Raw genomic sequence first — 21,792 nt, 5'->3', positions numbered from 1 at the left:
CGCTTCTCTTCTCTTCTTTCTTGTGGCTTCCCTCCCTGTCTCGTGCCTCGCTCGGGCGCCCCCCCCCCCCCCCCCCCCCCCCCCCCCCCCCCCCCCCCCCCCCCCCAACCTTTAAGCCCTATTCTCTCTCCATCTGTGTAAGGGATCGTAACTATCTATATGTACCCTACTACCTAAACGCTTAAGTAGGTTAAGCACGCCTCTATCAAGCTAGCTAGATCCCAGTTTGTGCCAGCTTCTTGGCTAACGCGTCGACATCGTCGTCCTTGCGCTGCGCCGTGGGCTGTTCTTGAGCTTCCTCGGCGTCCTTGACTAGCTTCTCGGCCTTCTCTTCCGGAGAAATTTCGTCTTTCTCCTCCTCCTCCTCCTTCTCCTCCTCTTCTTCTTCTTCTTCTTCTTCTTCCTCCTCGTCCGAATCCAGATCCTCGAGATCACTCAAACTGTCGACGCCCCAGGTGTCTTCATCAATAATGTCACCCCCAAACTTTTCTTTTCGCTCGTCGAGGAGCTCTTGTAGAGCTAGAATAGACTCGTCGTCCTCCGTGAACTTGTTGCCGTTTAGTTCAATCCTCTTCAGCGCCGGGAGACCTTCCTTAGCTGCCGATGCAAAGCCTTTAACACCTAAGGCAGTGATGTCATTGTATTGCAGACGAAGCGTCTCGAGTTTCGGGTTCTGACCCTTGGAAAGGGCCTGAGCGAGGAGGATGCCTCCTTTGGCGCTAAGAAGCGAGTCGCCAATGCCAAGTTCTTGTATGTCTGCCCATAGAGGGACAACCTTTGCTAATGCTCTTGCTCCTTTGATAGTAAAAGTATTGTCTTGTAGATCTAGAATCCTGAGGCCGGTAGCATGGTTTAGGCCCGATGTAAGCAATTGTTCGATCCCTTCTTGCCTGATACCGTTCTGAACCATCTTCACTTCTTTCACCCTGTTATGAAGGCTGAAGGTCTTCGCCCAAGCAAGCATGCTGCCATTTTCCAATCGGTTGCGACCGCAGATGACCGTCTCTAGATACGGAACATCTTGGCCAGCCTTCCTGGCTGCCTCCTTCTTCGCGTGAAGCTCCGAAAGGGCATCGGCAATAAGTATGCCGGCATGAGGTCCCAATCCGTTGTTGTTGAGGTATAAATGCTGGAGCGGCACGTGGCTAGACAGGAAAGCGACCAGAGGCGCTTGGGTGTTGAGGCCGAAAGCATTGTCGTTCAGGTTGATGGTATGGAGGTTGGGCAAATTAAGGATGGAAGTGAGCAGAGAGGATAGAGCCTCAGGAATCTCGTTTAGCAGGCGTCCCGTAAATATGTCGGCCAAGTTTGCGACCTGATCAGCAACAACAGCGTTAGCAAAACTTTTTTTTCTTCTTTTTCTTTCCCCTTTTCATTATGCTAGGGTTCGTTTTATCGTAGTTTAAATCTTGTATGTTTTACCTTCAGTGATTTCTTGGTGGCTAAGACTTCCCCGAGAAGTTTGCAGGCTTCCACACCCAGAGTGTTTCCTAGAATGCGCACTTCCTCGACGTCGTCCATAGCCCTTAGCGGACCGATATGCGCCTCGAGATCTTTAGCCGTGTCTAGCTTCAAGACTTTCCCTTCGAGGGAGAAGACTTTGTTAGGCGTAGCCATCTTGAATTAGGTGTACTAAGCGTAGATAAAAGCTACGATAATCTATAATCTTGGCTTTGTTTTTATTATTATTGTTGTTGTTGTTGGTGTTTCGGGAGATGTTTTGATGTAACAAAAAAAGAATGCGAAGCGAAGCCCATGGTGGGGGAGGGGCAATTGTTACTTAGGTACTAGGGACATTAACGTAACGGGGTAGGCACCTAGGTACTTAAGGTAACTTATTGAATGTCGGCTGTCATCCTTGGAAATCAGCTTGCAGATGCACGTTCATACCTCCTAGGTACCTAATATGGACCTAATGCATTGGTTACATCTGGGCCGGCCAGGTTTTGCCGTGCTTGGGTGTATTGTACAAAATTTAGTAAGCCGTATCCGCTAGTTATATGTTATGTATTGTACAATTTATTAGTCTACCCAAGGTTACCTAAGGTAATAACTTCTCTCGCGTGACACATCGCGATTCTTAATAACTTCAACTATTTTAACACGCTCCTAGGCTTGGTTCAAGAAGGCCTTTAGGGAATGATATGTTTTAAATTTTCCATCTTTCAGCATCTGTCTTATCTCATATCGCGCTCACTATCATGGCAAGCTGCCTTTGACAATCCCTTCTCAGCCTGCTTTAACTCTAGTCTCTCATCACTTCATCCTGCTCAGGATAACCCTGGCGGATCAGCGCCTTAACATCTTAATATCCTTCCCCAAGTCGATATCTACGTTGCTTAAGTAACTTGCAGTCTCATGTTTTTTTCGCATTTGATATACCTCTGAAGGAGCCACATTTTCGAACGAAAGTGTGACGGGCCTTGAGAGTGTATATATTCAATGGAAAATTGTTTCCGATTCAACCATTTCGACAAGTGTTTATTGGCCTTCTACATGACCCATTGTTCACTACGTCAATCTAGACTTCGGTACTAGCTGATACTAACCACACCAGGTACGGATTGCTACTTGCCTCTAGTTGCTGCAAGTTGGTCAGTTCGTAAATATCCCGGCGGGAAGCCATGGATCCCAACACGGGATCGGGACGCTTTATTAACCACCCGCTTGGTTCAGAGCGGACGAGGACGAACCAAAACGGCTCGTTTCCATCCCCAGCTGATGATGACGAAATACCTCTTGACTCCAGCACTGAGGACTCCGATGTTTCCATGTCGGATTCTGAACCAGAGGAAGTACATAATTCCTTAATTTCTACCGGTAACGAGAACCATCCCGTTCAAAATCAACAGCTAGTTTCTGCTGCCCAGCACAGGCAAGATATTTCTAGGAAACGAAAAACCCCAGAAGCAGATAATACTCACAAAAACGTTTCGTCTAAGAAAATAAAGCTAGACGATGAGTGCCCTAGCCGAACTTTGTCAACCGTGACCTGTCCGTTAGACAAATCTCTACTACCTGCCGAAATATGGCATCGCATCTTTACTTTTACTCCCCCAAGAACTCTAGGCAATTTGTTGTCCGTCAATAAGTTGTTCAGCGTATATCTTGATCCGTCGTCCCCCTACCAGTGTAAATCCCCGCCACCTCTTTCTCAATCTTCTTCTCGGTTGCTAAAGCCCGACGTTATATGGCAACTTTCTAGGAGGCGTTTCTGGCCCAGGATGCCGACTCCACTACGACAGAAGACTGAGCTCGATATGTGGCGTCTTGCTTGTGGACGAAGATGCCAGTTATGTGGTAAACCCGATTCATTATCGATAAATTCATCCCATAACCAGAACAAATATAGGCACCAGCCGATTTGGCCGTTTGCGCTTCGGAGCTGCGAGTCTTGTCTTGCAGAGAAGACGATGGAGGTATGTACATTATCCTTTTAGCTACAAGGATACCATCTCACTGTCTCACAAGGAGATTGATTTGCTACTTTCTTCAACACCCTCCTTGCTGACGTCGGCGTTACCCTTCACTTTCATCACCAACGAGAAGCGCATAATATCACCAGAAGCGCTTCAAAAAGGAATAGTTCAACCAGATATACAGGTGACTAAAATATATCTCTCCGAACACGTAGAGAAGCTAAAACAGGAGTTTCTTTCCGCCAAATCAATGGGTGGAGCGACAGCCGAAGAGTGGCTGAAAGGCTTGGAGATTCGAGGAAAGGAGCTTCTGAACGACTCTATGCGATGGGAAAAGTGGACGTCGACCGGCGGGGTAGCCCAAATGCAAACAAAGATGAGTTCTGACAGTGCTCTGAGTGCGGCTATTCCAAGCAATAAAGGTCAGGTCTCAGCAGATTCTTCGCTAGCTCCGAAGGCCTTGTTGATTTCAAGCAGCACAGCCAGACAATATATGTCTAATCAAGGTTATACTGCTTCTACTGCGACGGTATCCCAATCCGCACGCACTCCTGAAGCCACTTCTCCACGTAAGTTACTATACTTCGGGATGTCACAATTATGACTAACACGATAGAAGATGGGCCTGCGACCGGTGCGTCCTCACTGCTAATTAGTGTTCATTCTAATGGATCTCGTGCTCGCACTCGGGAGGAAGCGTTGGAGCTTAAAGCTGCTCGGCGCGCAGAAATTGAGCGACGTGCAATGGAAATTGACCCGCCTTTGGCGCCGACTGTATTAGCCCGCATTCCAGCCTTCCAAGCAGCTATCCAAATTATCTCTTCTCTCGATGACCATGCGTGGGATCTGCTCAAGCCGCGCTTGCTTTCGCAGAGAGCTGCTGCGGAACAGCGCGAACGATGTGAACGAGGGGTCTCGTCTACTCAGCCCGGCCTTATTCTAGAGCAATCTGAAGAACCTGGACAGACTGAAGCAAGCGTGATGATAACTAAGCAGCTCATCGATAAAGCTTGGGATGATGTCCAGGAACCGCTACGCGCGCAGATATCTACATATGCTGACGAAGTCATTCGTGATAATTGGAATGATGGTCGAAAGGTCGATGCGGAAAATAGTCCACAATTCGCTGCCGAAGTTCTTTTACATGTCCGTGAAAGATTTTATGCCGAAATTGAAAAGGAGTCGGCTGCAGCACGCGCTGCCGCCCGAGAGCCGTTTGAAGACCCTCCGGATGGGCCATTCACGCAAAAGCTCACTCTTGAAAACATGAAGTGGTTATTTGATGTAAAAATAAAACCCCACACTGAGTTGTACCGGAAGGACTTGTTTTTCTGTAACGGTTGCGAAGTCGGTTTCAAGGCCTTCGGGTTCGAAGGGGTTATTCAGCACTATGCTGCTAAGCATACAAACGCTCTCAGTCTAGGCAGTGTTGTGGTCCACTGGCGCGCTGAGTGGCCAGAGATTCCACCCTTCAAAGCTGACCCTCGTGTCGTCAAAGCTGCATCATCTGCGTCGTCCTATGGAAATTTGCAACACCAGGGCAGTAACAATCCTTACCATCGCAATACTGGCTCTTATCCTGCCGGCTCAACTCTAATGCCCTTTCAGCCATCTCCATATGTTACTGCGCCTCCTAGCTATGGGAATCCAGCATATGGCCCGGCGATACAACAGCTGGCTCCATACGGGCATGGAAACCCTTATATCCAAGGACCACAGGAATACGCTCTTCCCTATCCTCCACAAGGGACTATTTACCCTAACTCATATATACCTTTTCCCCCAGGGATGCACACCGAGTCGCCAACCTATCCTCCCTATCTCGGACACAATTATAATATACCTCAGAATAATTCCCAAGTAAACTTCCAAAATCCCCATGGTACCCTTCTTAACAAATATCGCGTTGAGCTTGAATATTTGGCTCGAACTTCGCGTGAACTTTGGGCTTCCACAGCTGGCTTGAAAGAGCTTCCAGGAAATATCAGGGTACACGTAGTTATCTATCATGTGGTGGAAAGATTTCGATCTAGATTCCATGAGAGTCCCCCATTAGCTATGTTCATTGATGGACTTTCAAATAACAAGGAGATGCGTCCTGTGCGCAACGTCAATGGCCTGATGTGCAAAGCATGCCGCCTTAATCTGGGCAACGAAGCACCAACCGAACAGGATATCAAGACGTTTTCCCTACCACAGCTGGTGAACCATTTTCAACAAAAGCACGTGAACCAACCGCTAGCTATAGGTGTACCTTACCTCAACTGGACTATGGACATGGTACATATACCCGATCTTTCTACACTATCTGGTCTTCAATACTTGGCGAATATAGATGGTCAGAAATCTACATTGATATATAGTGCTTTCCCGTCGACACAGCATCCTAGCAGCTATCCACAAGATGCACCTACTGCTGATACCCAAGCCGATGTTGGGATTGTAGCATTTACCAGCCAACAAGCAACTAACAGCGACGCTGTATTGTTTTATCCTGCATTTAGGCACGACGTTAATCCCAGCGCAAAACTAGACTTGTCACGATTTACCACTGTGAGCCAGAAGCTGAATTCTGACCAGTCAATGGTTACAGGTAGCCCTTCGCCGGCAACACGCCAGAAACTGCAGCAGACTGATTCGGGCCGGTCTTCTTCAGAAACATGGCAGAGGACTAAGACAAGGAAGCAGGGTAGGCCTCTTTTTAAAGACTATAGAAAGACATCTAGCCATAGTTTCAAGAAACGCAAGGGTGATGTATCAGATACGTCAGCCAGAATCAAATCACAAGAACCTAGTGAAGGAGATCTGATCACGGAAGAAGAGCGTCGCCAGGAAGAAGAAATTCGGGCAATGTGGGCTGCAGATCGCAGGGAGGCGGCTCTAGTTGCTTCTAAAAGCAAACCTCCGAACCAAGTTGCGGAGCCTGATGCCGCAATTGCAAAGTCGGAAATAGGAAGTCCAAGAAGCCATTCTGCTTCGCCCACTGAAAGACCTCAGGAACCTATAATACTCCAGGAGCACGAAGAAGATGATCTGATGGCTGGTCTTGAATCTCAACTCGATCGGCAGCAAGTAATAAGTGAACGTTTTGACTATCGATCACAAGAAGATAGAGATCTATATCGTGAGACGCAACCCCTTTATAGAGAGCAAGACGGTCCTGGCCCGCATGGTTATCCTAACCAAGGCCGTTACGAGCAAGTAACTTTAGCATCCACTGGATATGTTCGATATGAATCGGCTCATTGCTTTGACCAGTACGAATCAACTGACGCCAGTCTGTCGTCCATTTACCATAGCCACGGATCTACGCGACCTATAGCACCTCTCGATCGCACATTACATGACCAGCCTTCCCGTCAGGAATACTATCGGGCATATATGGACGATCCTCGAGCGCGCGCGCCCATTCCAGAATATGCTACAGCTTACGAAGTTGTAAGGGTTCAAGATTCCCATGGGGAGTATTTGATCAAACGGCCGATCAGGCTTGAACGAGAATCTACCTACGCTGCATCCGAGAACAGGCCTAGGTATGATGATGCAGCGGGTCAATATAGAAGTTATGGGGAATATGATTCTTCTAGCAGCCGGTTCGGATATGAATCCGACTTAAGGTCGGACTTCCCCCCACGGCAGCCTATTCGCGAGCCTGGTTTCATGGAAGAAGTTAGTATGGCCAAGAAGAGCTACGAATCATTCTCGGGAGGCGACGTCACCACTTATAATAGCTACGATCCTAGAGTTTCTTCAACTCCATCGAACTCTAATGTTAGACGACAAACTCGATATTAGAAACCACGATCTGTAAATGCCGGTTAAGTGCAGTTATATGTAATGCTTAGTACTGACGAAGTGGCCACTTCTATGCCAGTAGTAAAATTCACAAAAGCAATGCCCCAGGGATTCCAAAGCAGATGTGCTTGAATTTAAAGTGAAGTCTCTTCAATCAGAAAACTCAAATACAAAGTAGTATACGTATATTATATAGAGTAACTAAGACATCTTTCATAATTACTTGGTGATGCTCCGCTCTAGTTGTTATCTTTCACAGTGCTCTTGTCATGTTCTGGAAACACTTATTAGGGAAGGCAATTATTGCAGTGTAGTGAAATATCCATTGTTAATTTACCTAACGCTTACCACCAATACCGGAACAATAGGATCTCTCACAGAACCCCGCCATGCATGAAGTTGCCATGGCCGTTTCCGGTCGTCATCGCTTCTCTAATTCAGCCAAGGACGATGCTGTAGCCTTCACTAATCCTATCCCGCAATGCTCTCCTAAACTACATGACACCTACCATATCCCGGCTCGTTCCCCCTAGGAAATCCCATACTCTCCCAAAACCTCACATTCCAGCACTTCCATGGCCTGTATCGCATCCGGGACGCCCAGCCAGTCGCACAGATGCCTCCCCGCTTCCAGCACCTGCCACAGAGTCTGCTCCTCAGCGCCCTGCCACTCGTCCCACTCGCCTAGTGTTACGGTTTCCGCCCAGCGCATGAGCCGGCCCATAGTCTCGATGGCCAGGCGCTCGACGTTAAGGACGTGCAGGCGGTCGCGCTGGGAGCCGGACCAGAGCATGCTGCAGATGCTGCTTGTGTTGAGTAGGAGGGAAGGGGTAGATGGCGGGATGGCGGTGTGGGTGGTGCTGTTGCTATGGCTGCCAGTACGACTGCTCCTGCTCCCACTGCCGCTGCCGCTGCCGCTATCGCGGCAAACCGTAGACCACCCCTGACTAGCTGCCCTGGCCCTCCGGTTCGCGATGTGTGTGTCGATGTACGTCCGCGTCGACTGCAGACATATGTCGTGGACGGCGCGTATCGCCGCGCAGATGTTTACGAAGCGCCGCGTGCTACTACTACTGCTGCTGTTGCTGTTGCTGGGGATGCTGACGGTACGGCTGGAAGAGGCGGCTAGCGAAGAGGCGCGATTGAGATTGTCTGTTGGCGTTGAGATGGAGGCGGAGGAATGAGGAAGTGTAGAATCTGGGCTGTGCCCGGATGGTGGGGATAGCCAGGGCGGATGCTGGGTTAGGGACGTAGGCGAGTGTGTGCCTGGCTCGGCCTTGATCATACGTGGAGGAGGACACGAGCATTCCCCGGGTGATAACGGTAATGATTTGGCGTTGGCGGCTTCCCATTCAGCAGCAGTGACTGGTAGGGATTTTGTGCCGGTTACTTTTGTAGGCGCCTCAGGCCTCATGGCTATATCCTCCGGTGTAGGTGAAGTAGCAGGTGTATCTTGAGGCCTGCGATAAATAAAATCACTAGGTGAAGTTGTAGAAGCTAGCATGATGAATATTGGGAGGGGAACTAGGAAATTTAAAGCCATAGGTTTCGGTCGGTATAAATAGCACGGCAATACTGGTAATGGTTGGGGGAACCGCAGGTTTCTAGAGGTTTACAACAACAACTAAGGGCTCTCCAAGGGACTTTCGAGTTACTGCAAGAAGAGAAACGGGAAGAAACACGGGGCGGCAAGAACAAAGACGATAGATTTTAAGACACGTCGATTTGATGCTGATGTTTATTATCTGTGAGTCTACGTGTGCCAGATGACAATTCTACCATCAACGCCGCTTGCTTTGTATCCCGTTAGTATTTCTATAGAACAGCCTGGGGCTTTGATGCGGGGAAGATAACTTACTGCTGAACTTGGTGACGGCTCCACCATTAGACTCGTATATGCGTATGGTCGAGATGGTGTTCTGGTGAATAGTCTTTAGTTGGGTATCATCTTTGACCTTGCCTTTCAAATCCATCTGCCTGAACATGTTCAAGGCAGACTCTTCCCGAGCGTCTCCTGAACCGGGCCTTCCCTTAGATTCCAAAGTGCCGCTCAGCTGCCACCCAGAAGCGTCGCCGCTGAATCTGAATGCCTCGCAGTCGTGGCCAGCTGCGATAATTTCATTTTCGCCGTTCCAAATCAGGCTCATGAAGGGTAAGAGCTGGGTGTTGACGCTAATGACGGCTCGCGGGGGTTGCTCAGGGGCAGTAGGGTAGACGACCGTAATGCTGCTGTCATGTGCAGCAAAAGCGAGAGCGTCGCCGCTTGGAGAGAATGCGACAGAGTGTACCCAACCAGCGGAGTTGTTTAGGAATTCACCGCAGACGGTATTAAACGGTAGACGTTCTCCCCAAACGCTAGGCTCGGGGCGAGCATCAATGCCCTTGATGAAGCTAGAGAAAACTCTCGCGTGGGCATCGGTAGAGCCAGCAGCAAGCAGCACCGAGTTAGGGTGCCAGTTGACAGTGGTAATAGTGCTTCGAATAGGCTTCTTTAGGTGCTTGGAAACCCACCAGTCGTTCTCCTCTTCGAAGTAACAGATAGCGATGACCCTATCGCCAGAACCAACAGCGAACTTGGTCTCAGACGGAGACCAGCGAACGAAGGTAGCCGCTCGAGCAATTCTAAGTAACACCAGAGTTGGCTTGTATCCGGTGGGAGATGGCTCCCAAACTAGAGCATTACGGTCTGTAAAATCGTGTTAGTATAAGCCCACACATACGTACATACATATCTAATTTACATCATCAGATGTAGCATATGGATGAGATAGAGGGGAGGTAGATAGACCTTGGGAACACGTGACAATTCGGCCGCTGCCTGGAGCAATATCGACGCCGGTGATGGTTTTATCGTGACCTTTCAGCTCATCTTTCAATTTGAAGGCACCTCCTACTTTTCCGTATAGTTCGATAGTAGAGTCCTTCGCCACCGCCAATGTCTGACGATCGGCTGAGAAAGAGTGGTCGGCAATAGGCCGGTGAAAGAGATGGTGAACCTCTGGGGCGGCCATTTTTAATAAGTATATCTTCTTTCTTTTATTCCTTCTTTTCTCTCTCTCTCTCTCTTCTTTTAGCTTTCGTGCCTACCAGTGATAGGAGTATAGCTCTCTACTACCACGTCGAGGTAGATGGTAGATGGTAGATGATGATGATGTCTTAAAAGATTTGGGAGGGAGAAAGGAGGTGTAAGTTAACAGCCAGCATGCTAGAAGCTAGAAATGCGAGGTCCACCAGCGGTGGGGTGCAGCTTGGGCTTGGCCTTATACTTTGGCTCCGCAAACGTGCGTCACCTATGTGAGCTCAAGCCACAGTATCCCACCAACTATGGCAGACCCATTTTATGTACATTGTTCGATGTGGCTTGTATTTTGCCATAATTCAACACGACCACCGAGATCATCAACCAGCTTTCAAGCCTTACCCCGTAGAAGCTTGAAAATTCCACATCACTGATGCGGAGTGCAAGGCATCAGCAATCGAAATTAGTTGTGCAGCACGTTGGGAAGTAATTAATTATACCCGATAGACCTATTTCTTCACAATGGCCACTGCCGTCGCTGCACGCGGTCAACCGCCCAAGACAGGCGGCAAGACGCCTCCAATCCCACCAAATCAGACGTATGTTTTCGAGATTGCGCGACCAGATCCTCGTCTAGATCTTCTGTCTAACCGTGTTTTTCAGGCTCTACGTTACGAATCTACCTTCGAATAAGATAAACAAGACGGATCTGAAGACAGAGCTCTACATGCTATTCTCGACTTACGGTCCTGTGCTTGACATTGTCACTCTAAAGACTATGAAGATGCGTGGGCAGTCTCATGTCGTATTTCGTGATGTGCAGGCTGCGACTCAAGCACTAAGGTCTTTACAGGGTTTCAAACTCTTGGGACTGGAACTTGTATGTAAATCTTTCTATTATTTCGCCTATTTGCGTTAAGCCTGTCTAACTAACGCGTGCCTGTTAGCGGATCGAGTATGCGAAGTCCAAATCGGATATCATCGCAAAATTAGACGGTACATATAAACTTCCGGGTTCAGCCGCTGCTAACGTCGAGATGACCGAGGCGCAACAGAGCATTTTTAATGCTCCAGCACCTGGTACTACTATCACCAGTACACCCGCCGCAGATTCTACTCCCCACGGTCTTCCTGCGAAGCCTCCTCAGAGCTCCGACCATGCGATGACGGATGCCGGCGGTCTTGATGCCCGCGGACAAAAACGAACTCGCGATGAAGAGGAGGAGGAAGACAGCGACGAAGATGTGGCAATGGAGGAGGATAGCGATGATGAATGAAGACCTGCTAGTGTCAAACTTGCTGAATGAACGCCCTCAGGACAAAGCCTCCTTTTCAACATCGCTGGTTGTCAGGGCTGTAGGGTGTGCTTCATCCCCTTACGTATAGACATCTGAAACCTTATCCGGCATTGACGGCGGCCATTTGTTGAGGGGCCCAAAGCCCGACGTGCCCTCCGACCAGGCCGATCCATACCATGAGATAGTCTTGCTTGGCGCAGTCAAACCCAGCCATGGCCTCTCCGATGGCACACGGATGAACGAAGAACGAAGGAAGTCCGGTAATAGGGTGGTGCTGTAGGCGGCACGGTTAGTCACAAGGTAGTGATAATAAAATACCCAATATGAGAACCAAGTAATTGACTTCTTGAACAGAACAAAAAAATTCACTTACATCGATTGAGATGGCACCTATGGGGCCGACGTATCGGAGAGAATCTCTGAGCTGTTCAGGAACTAAGTAACGGAAAACAGATTCGATATCAACTGGTGACTCTTCGCCCGGTAGGCCATGTAGACTGAACCAGAGACAGGGTGATCGATATGTCGGGTGATAATGGATCTCATAAATGACGTGGCCTGCTTGGAAATGTGGCCGAGATGGTCGTTTAGGAACAACCTCCTGCGAACATGTTAATCATCTATACCTCATCATTAAAGAAACTTCAGCCTTAGCAAGACGTACCTTGTCTAATTCTTCCATCTTAATCATCATATCATCAGCATCTAGTTGCATTTCTTGTTCTTCGCCCAAGGAAACACCGCCCATCTTGGCGGCCAGCTCGTCCTCGGCTGCTGTCCTGTTCTCTAAAGGTCGTGTAATCTGTAGGAAAGTAGTACGCCCTGAGCCAGGCTCAAATGCCAATTCCAATGCTGTGTGGACATGAAGACGCCAGTCTTTACGCAAGGGACCTAATGTAGCACGGCGGTATCTTCGATCCAGATAATGGCATACCTCGGCAAACTCCCCTTTGGTAAGATACGGGTAACCTTTGTAGCTCGAGCGATGGGAATTAGAAGCGTCCATTGTGCGTGCGTACGTGTTGTGCAACCGGTTGCGATTGCTGCTGTGACAATAGTTCAGTGGGTTGGATTAAAGACTTCCAAGGTCAGAGACAGGATCAAGATATCCATATATCTCCAGGTACATAAGGCCACATATATACAAGGTAGGTAGGTAGGTAGGCGGTGCCTTATATACCTAGGTAGGTATTATTTTTATTTTTCGTGATTCAGATGGTTCCTGCCAACTGAATGTCACTGCCCGGTCTTTAGCATAAGCTGATAGTGCCTTCCTGATACCTTAGGTACGTACGTATTCTGGGCGCAAAGGGGACGTACATGTAGTTGGCTGATTTATATGAATATGTGAAGCTAAAGTTCACTACAAAATATGAGTGAATGTATTCGAGGTACCTCATTATATTAGAAGGCATGTATTGTACCTAAGGTACCCAATATAACTCAGGCTTCTAGGTACCTAACCTTAGGTACATACATGCCCGGGCAAGATATACCTAACCCAACGTCAGGCAGGTACTTCCCCCTTATAACGCTAGCGCGCATGTACCGATGTCAACCTAGGTAAGTGGGTCAAAACTTTATGCTCAAGTCTTATTGCGGACCTTAGGCACACGTTGACGTTGTAAAACGACTGGCGTGTCCTTAATACCTAGGTAGGTACCCCCCTCCCGAAATATACCTATGTACCTACCTATAACATATATTTTGCATTGTAAGTTAGCGGCACTCGACCTTTTCCTTTTACTACGTCCAAAGCTAACGGGGAATTTCTTCCTACGTGCCTCTGCCTTTAAATAGGCGAATTGTAAAATTACGGCACGGTGAGAAGAAGAATGATCATAGAATACCAGATATGATCTTGTCATTGTCATCATCTACTTGGGCTGTTTAGGCTAGACGTACTTCTAATTTCAGTGCGCGCGCGTACGGATTGCTCCTAGGCCCTCAGTGCGAGTCTGCGAGACGTCCATCTCCAACAAGCTGCTACTACTAATGCGTGTTCTTTGTCGCCGCTACATCCTGCCCCATGAATGTACGCGATCCCTTTGGTATCCATCGGAAGAACGCTCTATCCATTCTTAAAACAACCGTACCGCGCTCTGCCGTCACCTTTACCGAACGCGCCGTCGAGGCCAGTATTAATGCTCTCGAGAAGGGCAAGAAAGCCGTCGACGATCTTGATATGTCATTTACCGTCCCTAAAAATGTTCCCTCGTTTACCAACCCGCAGAGGATAGTGGAGGATCACGTCTGGGGTAGCACTGCAGTCGCACGAGGTGGGAAGGGCTCGCAAACCAACAAAAACGCTGGAATACTCGGCGGCGTGCAGGATAAGGTTGGAAGCCTTTTCGACGATCGAAATTCTCTCCCCATGTACAAGGACAAACCCTATGCATATCCGCCCTCCTACCGAGCCAAGCCTCTGTGGCGGAGAAAGCGGATAATTGGTCTCGTACTGTTTGTTACCCTGCTATTGTACTATTTTGGTGCATTCGGTCATCATCGTGATACCGTCGTCGCTTCAACTCCCATATGGGCCTGGCTTACTGCAAGCTCCGAATCGGGGAAGACTGCCGACTGGTTGAGGCGGAGAGAGCGCGTTGTTGAAGCTTTTACTCTAAGTTGGGATGCTTACGAGCGATATGCCTGGGGTGAGATATTTTATTCAAGCCAATGGCTACGGTTCATTTATGGTCTTTGCTAACTCGTACCTAGGCTATGATGAGTTTCACCCGATATCCAAAAAGGGTGTTCAGATGGCTCCCGGAGGAATGGGCTGGATCATCGTGGATGCTCTGGACACTATGATTTTGATGAATCTTACCTCTCGTGTCACCCACGCGAGACAATGGATTTCAAATTCCCTATCGTACGATCAAGATCAAGATGTTAGCACCTTCGAGACGACAATACGTATGCTAGGCGGTCTTCTCTCCGCTCACTATCTGTCTAATGAGTTCCCTGGGTTAGCACCCTTATCAGACGATGACCCCGGTGCGCCTGGAGAGGATTTGTATCTGGAGAAGGCAAAGGATCTTGCTGACCGACTTATGGCTGCTTTTGATTCACCCTCCGGAGTCCCTTACGCCAGCGTGAACATTGGCAAATACAAAGGTATACCAGCTCACGACGAAGGTGGCGCGTCATCCACCGCCGAGGCAACCACATTGCAGCTTGAGTTCAAGTACCTTGCTAAATTGACCGGCGAGAAGTACTTTTGGGACAAAGCCGAGAAAGTAATGGAAGTTGTTGATAATAACGGGGTCGAGGATGGCCTAGTGCCTATCTATATTTATGCCACGGATGGCACTTTCAGGGGTCAAAACATCCGATTAGGGAGCCGAGGAGACTCGTATTATGAGTATCTCATCAAGCAATATTTGCAAACTAATAAGCAGGAACCAATTTATCTAGAAATGTGGGATGAGACTCTACGGGGAGTTCGCAAGCACCTTATCACTTATACTGAACCTTCTGGGTTCACCATAATTGGAGAGCGGCCGGATGGTCTGAAGGGCGCCTTGTCCCCTAAGATGGATCACTTGGTCTGCTTCATGCCAGGCACAATTGCCCTTGCTGTCACGGGTGGGTTAACAGAGGCTGAAGCCAGAAAAAAGCCGACATGGACAAAACAAAACGAGGCGGACATGAAACTTGCCAGGGAGTTGATGCAGACTTGCTGGGGTATGTATAAGTGGATGGCTACTGGTCTCGCAGCCGAAATCACATACTTCAACATTGCCAATCCACCTGCTCCCGAGTCTGCTCCTCACCACCCGCCAGCTGAGTTTGATCCGGACCCGCAGGCGGAGTGGCGGAAAGATTACTCGGTTCACTCTATGGATGTTCATAACCTACAGCGGCCGGAGACGGTAGAAAGCCTCTTTTACATGTGGAGAATCACGGGTGATATCAAATATCGAGAATGGGGCTGGGAGATGTTCAAGTCATTCATGAATCACACGGCCGTGCCAGATGGCGGGGGGTTCTCGAGTCTTTCGAATGCAAACAAGGTCCCACCCATAATGCGAGACAATATGGAGAGTTTTTGGCTGGTATGACCCCTATTAATCCCTTTACTCTGGTTTTTTCCTGTATCTTCTAACGCGTCCTTGAATTGACAGGCGGAGACACTGAAGTACTTCTATCTTCTCTTCTCTCCCACCGATCTCCTTCCATTGGATAAGATGGTCATTAATACAGAGGCACATATCTTCCCTCGGTTCGACATGGGCCAGCTATTTTCGACGGGGTGGAGGCGGAAACCGAGAGACGCAGACGGAAAGATCATTCAATAAGTGATGAAAAAAAAAAAAATTGAGCATATATACTGCTTATATCATGTTTGCCTACTTTGAGGAGCATCATTGGCGTAGTGTAGAACTTGGGGGGTTTAACACCCTCGACAGCTGCCGCTTAAGTATATACCTACCTAGGTACCTTATATGGCACGCATAAATATGTACAAACGTATTACAGTGCTTAATCCTAAGGCGATAACGCAAGTGATGCATTATTGACATCATGGTTGAGATTATAAACTGGACCTAATTTGTACATGGAGAACTACCTAATACTTCACCACCGGTGTTTTTGATGCCGTGGTACACATAAAGATGCAGTGCCGGCATGTAAAATATCTGGATTACCTAGGTACCTAGGTACGTAGTTCCATATATGTGCATAGTAATTTATGAGTATTTATGAGATCGATCTGGGCCAGATCCTGGGAGAGTTTGTCCCCCATGCACGCTATCTACAAATATCCACTATTTAAGTGTACCCAAACAGGGGTTCTGTAGGCGGCATACATAGTATGTAGGTACCTAGATACCTGCATACATACATACCTTATACGTATGTACCTAGGTAGGTAAATATAGTATATTAGGTATCTCTTTACATAAAAAAAGTTCACGACAACGACCTGAGGACGCGAACGTGCATATCGCCGTCGACGAGATACCCAATTGAGCGCACCAACACTTTATATATTAAACTCCAATCAATTCCAGCTATCGACTCGTGTTCATCCGCGGCGCAATACCCCGCGCGCGATGAACATTCCACCATGCCGCCGTCGAACCGGGACATTGAGATGAGCATCTTCCCGATCAAAGAGGACTCGCTGGCGCAGGGCAGCAGCTACACGATGCGGGAGCCGCTGTACGGGGACGAATCGTCGTCCTCGCGCACGCGGTTCCTGAACCGTATCGTCGACGGGTTCCGCCGCGACCCTAGCCAGCGCATCACGCCCGAAGACCCGCTCGATGCGATACACGCTGTGGAGGCGGCGCAGTTAAGGACTCCTATGCTAGGAGGAGGAGGGGGAGGGAGAGGGTCGTCGTCTGGATCATCGGCCGGTTGGCATCATCCGTACGATGTTAGAGCGGCGAATCTGCAGACGGCGCAATCGCATCTTGCGAGGAAGTTGAAGGGCAGGCATTTGCAAATGATTGCCATTGGGGGATCAATTGGTATACTTTTTTTGTCTTCGTTTTTTTTTTGCCTAGCTTTGTGTTCGTCATGGAAAGGAGAGACAAGACAAAGAAAGAAGACAGTGCGCTGACGCGTTGTTCAATGGCGATAGGAACGGGGCTCTTCGTCGCTTCGGGCCGCGCACTTGAGGTAGGGGGCCCAGCGTCGCTGTTAATTGCGTATCTTTTCATCGGATGCATGCTATACTGCACCGTGCAGGCGCTCGGCGAGCTTGCCGTCTCGTTTCCGGTTGCGGGATCCTTTTCTGCATATTCGACGCGCTTTCTGGACCCGTCGTGGGGATTTGCAATGGGTTGGAAGTATGTCCTTTTTCCCCGTGAAGTGCTCGGTAAGGGATAATTGCGGCTTACACACGCTCTTCTACATAGCTACGCCCTGCAATGGCTTGTCGCGCTGCCCCTCGAAATCATCGCCGCTTCGATAACCATAACATATTGGAACCCTGACCTAAATAAAGCTATCTTCGTGACCATATTCCTACTCGCAGTTGTTGCCATCAACCTGTTTGGTGTTAAGGGATATGGTGAGGCCGAATTTGTTTTTGCCATTATCAAGGCTGTCGCTGTCATCGGCTTCATGTAAGCTTCCTCTCCCTTAGGAGCTTTTTCGTCTCGTCATGGCGGACCTTTATTAACTTCGTTTACCGCTTCAAGCTTGCTAGGAATCGTTTTGAATATCGGTGGTGTTCCAGGAGGAGGGTATATAGGGGGTTTATATTGGCGCACGCCAGGCGCATTTCACAATGGCTTCAAAGGCCTTTGCAGCGTCTTCGTTACGGCGGCTTTTGCCTTCGCCGGAACAGAATTGGTCGGGCTCGCCGCAGCTGAAACGGCTAACCCGCGCAAGTCATTGCCAACGGCTATCAAGCAGGTCTTTTGGCGGATTACTCTGTTTTATATCGTGGCTCTGTTTCTCATTGGCCTACTCGTACCTTATGATGATCCGCGTCTTCTCATTCCAGGATCAGCGTCTGCTGCCGCATCGCCTTTCGTCATTGCCATCGAGAATGCGGGCATCGAGGTCCTGCCCTCGGTAATGAATGTCGTTATCCTGATCGCTGTCCTATCTGTTGGAAACTCTTCCGTCTTTGGTTCTTCGCGAACCCTTGCCGCGCTGGCGGACCAGGATCAAGCACCCAAGATTCTGTCGTACGTCGACCGTCGTGGACGGCCCTTGGTCTCTATTATTATTTCGTCGTCGATGGGCCTTCTAGCATACCTTGCTGACCTCAACGAGCAAAGCATCGTGCTGGACTGGCTCGTTGCCATCTCTGGCCTCTCTTCCATCTTCACCTGGGCCTCCATCTGCCTCGCACACATCCGCTTCCGCCGTGCTTGGGCACTCAAAGGCCACAGCCTGCGCGAACTAGCCTTCAAGTCGCAATGCGGCGTGTTCGGATCCTATCTGGGCCTTGTCTTTAACATCCTAGTCCTGATAGCACAGTTTTGGGTCGGTACTCGACCCGTCGGTTGGGAGGAGTTGTCGCCCAGCGAGCTTGCGCAGAACTTTTTTCTGCAGTACATGGCGTTCCCAGTCGTCGTGGTGTTTTACGTCGCCCATAGGTACTGGGCGCGTACCTCCTTCATTAAGTTGGCCGACATGGATATCGATACTGGGCGGAGAGATTTCAATCTCCCGATTTTGCTAGCCCAGGAGGCGGAGGAGAGGAGGGGTTGGCCGAAGTGGAAGAGGGTGTATAAGTTCTTGTGCTAGAGTAGTTAGAGAACAAGGAGGGGCTTTGTTACGATTTATGTTGCGTTACCTTTCGGTGCTGTGTTTTTCTTTTTCTTTTTTTTTCTTTTTCTTTTTGGGGTGGGGAGTATTGGGTTGATGGATCTCTGGGAGGAAAGAATGTGGCGTTTTTATTACCGACGATCTCGAGAGGTACGAAGGAAGCGGTTTGTTTGGGCTGTCGAAAGGGAGTTTTCGCGTCTCTTGTATTATTATATTTGGGGTAAGTGGCGAGGCGTTCTATGTCGGTTCTTTTTCTCCTTTCGTTCTTTCAATTTTCGCGTGTCGAGATTTTTCGACATAAAGGCCTCGTTTGGTTGGTATTCCATTGGCTAGAGAATATAAGCTACCTAGATCTATTGATTGCATAGAAAGTAACATCAGCTAGATAGATGTATAAGAGCAGTGATTAGAAACTATATAGCGTCACTGCTCTCGTATTATGCTTGTGTGCTTTCAGGCTTGATTAATTCGCGAGGCCGTGTAGATATTTAACTTATCACTTCTTATACAAAGACACCTTATGCTCAGCAGCAGTATGAGTATGATGTTTTCCTATTGACTCGTTGCTTATCGATTTTAATTAGAAGGAAGGGAATTACCTATGTACAAGCTGCTAGAATGTACATAGAAAAGACAATTGTATACCTAGTAATAGCCAGGAGAGTAGCAGCAGACTCATAACAGGTACCTACCTGAGGTAGCTGAAGCGATTCGCGCCGCAGTATTACCCACTTAAATCCTTTATTGCTCCCACAAGTGCTTTAACATGGTGCAAATATTTATATGGCGAGTTCGCAAGAGTACCTATACTTGACTAAACCTCAAACCAATTACTTGTCCAGAGGATATCCTATAATTCCCGCCTCGCAGGCATAGACTTGATTCTTGGCGTTCTTCTCGTAATTCATGGGCAGCATTTAGGCATCTTCATACATAACAAATAAGATTTGTATTGCCATGCTTTGATTTCTCTCCCCGCGCCGGGATTATGCTAGATGACCTAGAAATCCCAGTTGAACGACGTAGCGGTTGCGGGTTGAACCTTTCTCCTGCCTTCTGGCTTGATAGTATGGCTGCCATCCTCATCGCTGAAAAGCCAGTTGCGATTAGAGCCCTTTCCGCCGCCCATTCCGTCGCCACCGATGCGGATTCCCCGCTCCCCGTCTGGCCCAGGACCTTTAGACACACCAATAGGTTTGTTTTCTTTTTCCTTTGGTATAGGGGATTGGTCATAGTTCGACCAGTTGGCGTCCATCATCTTGACAACCTTTTTACGGTCTTCTCCTATCACAGGTTTGGATTGTGGCTTTTGAGCTGGCGAATTGTCGGTCATGTCCCAGTGAGATTCAAAATCTCGACCACGGTCCTTCAAGTTCGTGATGGCTCCCAAGGGTTGGGCCTCACTGGCAGGAGGCGTCCCATTTCCGTCCTCGTTGTACAAATTGTTCTTGTACAAGCCAAGTCCATTGTTATGCGTTGCACCGCGGGGACGTGCAGCACGAGGCGCACCACTAGGAACTCCGTCATCTATGAATTCGAAATGAGTCTCGGCATCACGACGAGGTTTAGCCGCTGCGGGGTTTCGCTCTGGACTATCTGGTACCTCATCATCTTCATTTCCCCAATGGCGAACATTCTTTTGTTGCAACACCTTCGATGGCTTCACTTTTTGTGGAGTGACAAAATCATCAAACGACCACTGACTGATATGTTTGGCCTTTTTAGTTGTTTCCTCAGTAGGTGGCGGGACCTGCTCTGGCTCGTCAGAGCCGTCAGTAAAGTCAAAGTGACTGAACTTTTTAGGGTTAGGACGGTAGAAACGATTAGGAGAGGCGACATCTTCAAGTGGATTGCTCTCTTCCACGATCTCTTCGTCTTCAAATAGTCGGCTTGGCTGGAACTTTTTCTCAACGCCAGCCTTAGGAGCGACCACTTTGCTTGGCGATTCCGACCGATCACGACCAGGGCTTTCGACAGGCTCGTCACCCAAGATCTCCATGATATCGCGTTGTCGTGGCCGAGCTCCACCCCTAGGAGAGATGACGGTGGCTATGCTCTCGTCGGATTCTTCGCGAGGAGCGAACAATGAGAGCGAGGCATGAGGATCGCGTAGGGCATTATTTGAGTTGCCACGAGCGCGTGGGGCAGCTTCAACAGGGTCCTCGTTGGAGACACCATTACTCGAGGACTTTACGCAAGTCTCGATCAACTTGATTTGGTCTTTGCTGTCGCGAATTGGCCAGTTGCGACCTGACTTGCCGATAACATCGAGCTGCTTAAGGAGGGAGCCTTGATCCCATGACTGACGGATCTGTAGAATTTTGCCGTTGTTATCGAAGGTAACGATGTGCATCTAAGCCTAGTATTAGCCAAGTATAAAGTGGTAAGCATGAAGTAGCGCAAACCTACAATGTGAATATAGACAGTGCGATCGGCTAGGAAATTGTCGTCGAGACCAGGTAGATAGGGCCCACCACTAATGGCAAACTCGAGTACGGTATCGACTTCAGCAGCGATGGCATTTTGGCCTTCTATAACGGAAAGAAACTCTATCTTCTTCTTCTTCAGCTGCTTGGTCGTGGCATTGAGGTGCTTGAGTATGTCGGCTGAACCTCTGTAACTAGAAGTAGTGGTTATGTAGTGGAGGGAGGCATCATCTGCTAATTGGGACGAGTTTGGTGCAGCAAGGAACTGCTTGTAAACAGTCGCCAATGCCATGGTAATTTATGTTTGGGTTAACTGACGCGTACGAGTATATTTGGATATCTCGACTCGGGCCTTCTCTTTGTGCTTCGTGTTGGCTATAGAGCGGAATCGATAAAGTGTTTAAAGCAAGCAGTCTATAGTAGAGTACTATAAGACGACACTATAAGACGATTATGTAGTTGAGGTGGGCGTGGGGTGAAGAGAGGAGGATGTGTATAAAAAAAAGAGGAGGGAAGAAGAAATGAAATGAAATGAAGAGGAAAAAAAAAGTTGTGAAGGGGTAGTAAGAATAGCAAGAATGCGTCGCGCGTCACTAAGG

General features: G+C 48.6%; 8 protein-coding genes across 8 annotated transcripts; 3 read left to right on the top strand and 5 right to left on the bottom strand.

Annotated features, from left to right (window-relative positions):
* Positions 1-109: 109 nt before the first annotated feature.
* Positions 110-1,849, bottom strand: F4812DRAFT_429243 (RNI-like protein). The gene is made up of 2 exons (XM_047934252.1): positions 1,423-1,849; positions 110-1,315 (listed from the first exon to the last, which is right to left on the bottom strand). Exons 1-2 carry the CDS (start codon positions 1,615-1,617, stop codon positions 215-217), a joined length of 1,296 nt encoding a protein of 431 aa, XP_047789679.1. The 5' UTR covers positions 1,618-1,849; the 3' UTR covers positions 110-214.
* A 614-nt stretch (positions 1,850-2,463) lies between these two features.
* Positions 2,464-7,436, top strand: F4812DRAFT_394142 (uncharacterized protein). The gene is made up of 3 exons (XM_047932147.1): positions 2,464-3,419; positions 3,472-3,988; positions 4,039-7,436. The coding sequence occupies exons 1-3, from the start codon at positions 2,625-2,627 to the stop codon at positions 7,212-7,214; spliced, it is 4,488 nt and encodes a 1,495-aa protein (XP_047789678.1). The 5' UTR covers positions 2,464-2,624; the 3' UTR covers positions 7,215-7,436.
* Positions 7,437-7,743: 307 nt separating this feature from the next.
* F4812DRAFT_459467 (uncharacterized protein) lies at positions 7,744-8,718 on the bottom strand (the record flags this gene model as incomplete). Its single annotated transcript, XM_047937551.1, has 1 exon — positions 7,744-8,718. One exon carries the CDS (start codon positions 8,716-8,718, stop codon positions 7,744-7,746), a length of 975 nt encoding a protein of 324 aa, XP_047789677.1.
* A 144-nt stretch (positions 8,719-8,862) lies between these two features.
* On the bottom strand, positions 8,863-10,461 carry F4812DRAFT_394116 (actin-related protein 2/3 complex, subunit 1). The gene is made up of 3 exons (XM_047932146.1): positions 10,003-10,461; positions 9,073-9,900; positions 8,863-9,008 (listed from the first exon to the last, which is right to left on the bottom strand). Exons 1-3 carry the CDS (start codon positions 10,223-10,225, stop codon positions 8,968-8,970), a joined length of 1,092 nt encoding a protein of 363 aa, XP_047789676.1. The 5' UTR covers positions 10,226-10,461; the 3' UTR covers positions 8,863-8,967.
* A 603-nt stretch (positions 10,462-11,064) lies between these two features.
* Positions 11,065-12,537, bottom strand: F4812DRAFT_451217 (uncharacterized protein; the record flags this gene model as incomplete). The annotated part of the gene is made up of 5 exons (XM_047936179.1): positions 11,065-11,127; positions 11,358-11,528; positions 11,680-11,805; positions 11,905-12,132; positions 12,196-12,537. 5 exons carry the CDS (start codon positions 12,535-12,537, stop codon positions 11,065-11,067), a joined length of 930 nt encoding a protein of 309 aa, XP_047789675.1.
* Positions 12,538-13,249: 712 nt separating this feature from the next.
* F4812DRAFT_429233 (glycoside hydrolase family 47 protein) lies at positions 13,250-16,177 on the top strand. Its single transcript, XM_047934251.1, has 3 exons — positions 13,250-14,185; positions 14,250-15,589; positions 15,659-16,177. Exons 1-3 carry the CDS (start codon positions 13,561-13,563, stop codon positions 15,830-15,832), a joined length of 2,139 nt encoding a protein of 712 aa, XP_047789674.1. The 5' UTR covers positions 13,250-13,560; the 3' UTR covers positions 15,833-16,177.
* Positions 16,178-16,333: 156 nt separating this feature from the next.
* Positions 16,334-19,195, top strand: F4812DRAFT_393925 (amino acid permease). Its single transcript, XM_047932145.1, has 4 exons — positions 16,334-17,011; positions 17,125-17,332; positions 17,402-17,611; positions 17,687-19,195. The coding sequence occupies exons 1-4, from the start codon at positions 16,606-16,608 to the stop codon at positions 18,744-18,746; spliced, it is 1,884 nt and encodes a 627-aa protein (XP_047789673.1). The 5' UTR covers positions 16,334-16,605; the 3' UTR covers positions 18,747-19,195.
* Positions 19,196-19,767: 572 nt separating this feature from the next.
* F4812DRAFT_451214 (uncharacterized protein) lies at positions 19,768-21,485 on the bottom strand (the record flags this gene model as incomplete). Its single annotated transcript, XM_047936178.1, has 2 exons — positions 19,768-21,120; positions 21,177-21,485. The coding sequence occupies 2 exons, from the start codon at positions 21,483-21,485 to the stop codon at positions 19,768-19,770; spliced, it is 1,662 nt and encodes a 553-aa protein (XP_047789672.1).
* Positions 21,486-21,792: the final 307 nt, after the last annotated feature.

Source organism: Daldinia caldariorum (genome assembly GCF_022478825.1).
Source record: "Daldinia caldariorum strain CBS 122874 unplaced genomic scaffold F4812scaffold_9, whole genome shotgun sequence".
Lineage (NCBI taxonomy): Eukaryota > Fungi > Ascomycota > Sordariomycetes > Xylariales > Hypoxylaceae > Daldinia > Daldinia caldariorum.
Note: the sequence above shows the minus strand (reverse complement) of the source record. Positions and strands in the feature narration are given on the sequence as shown.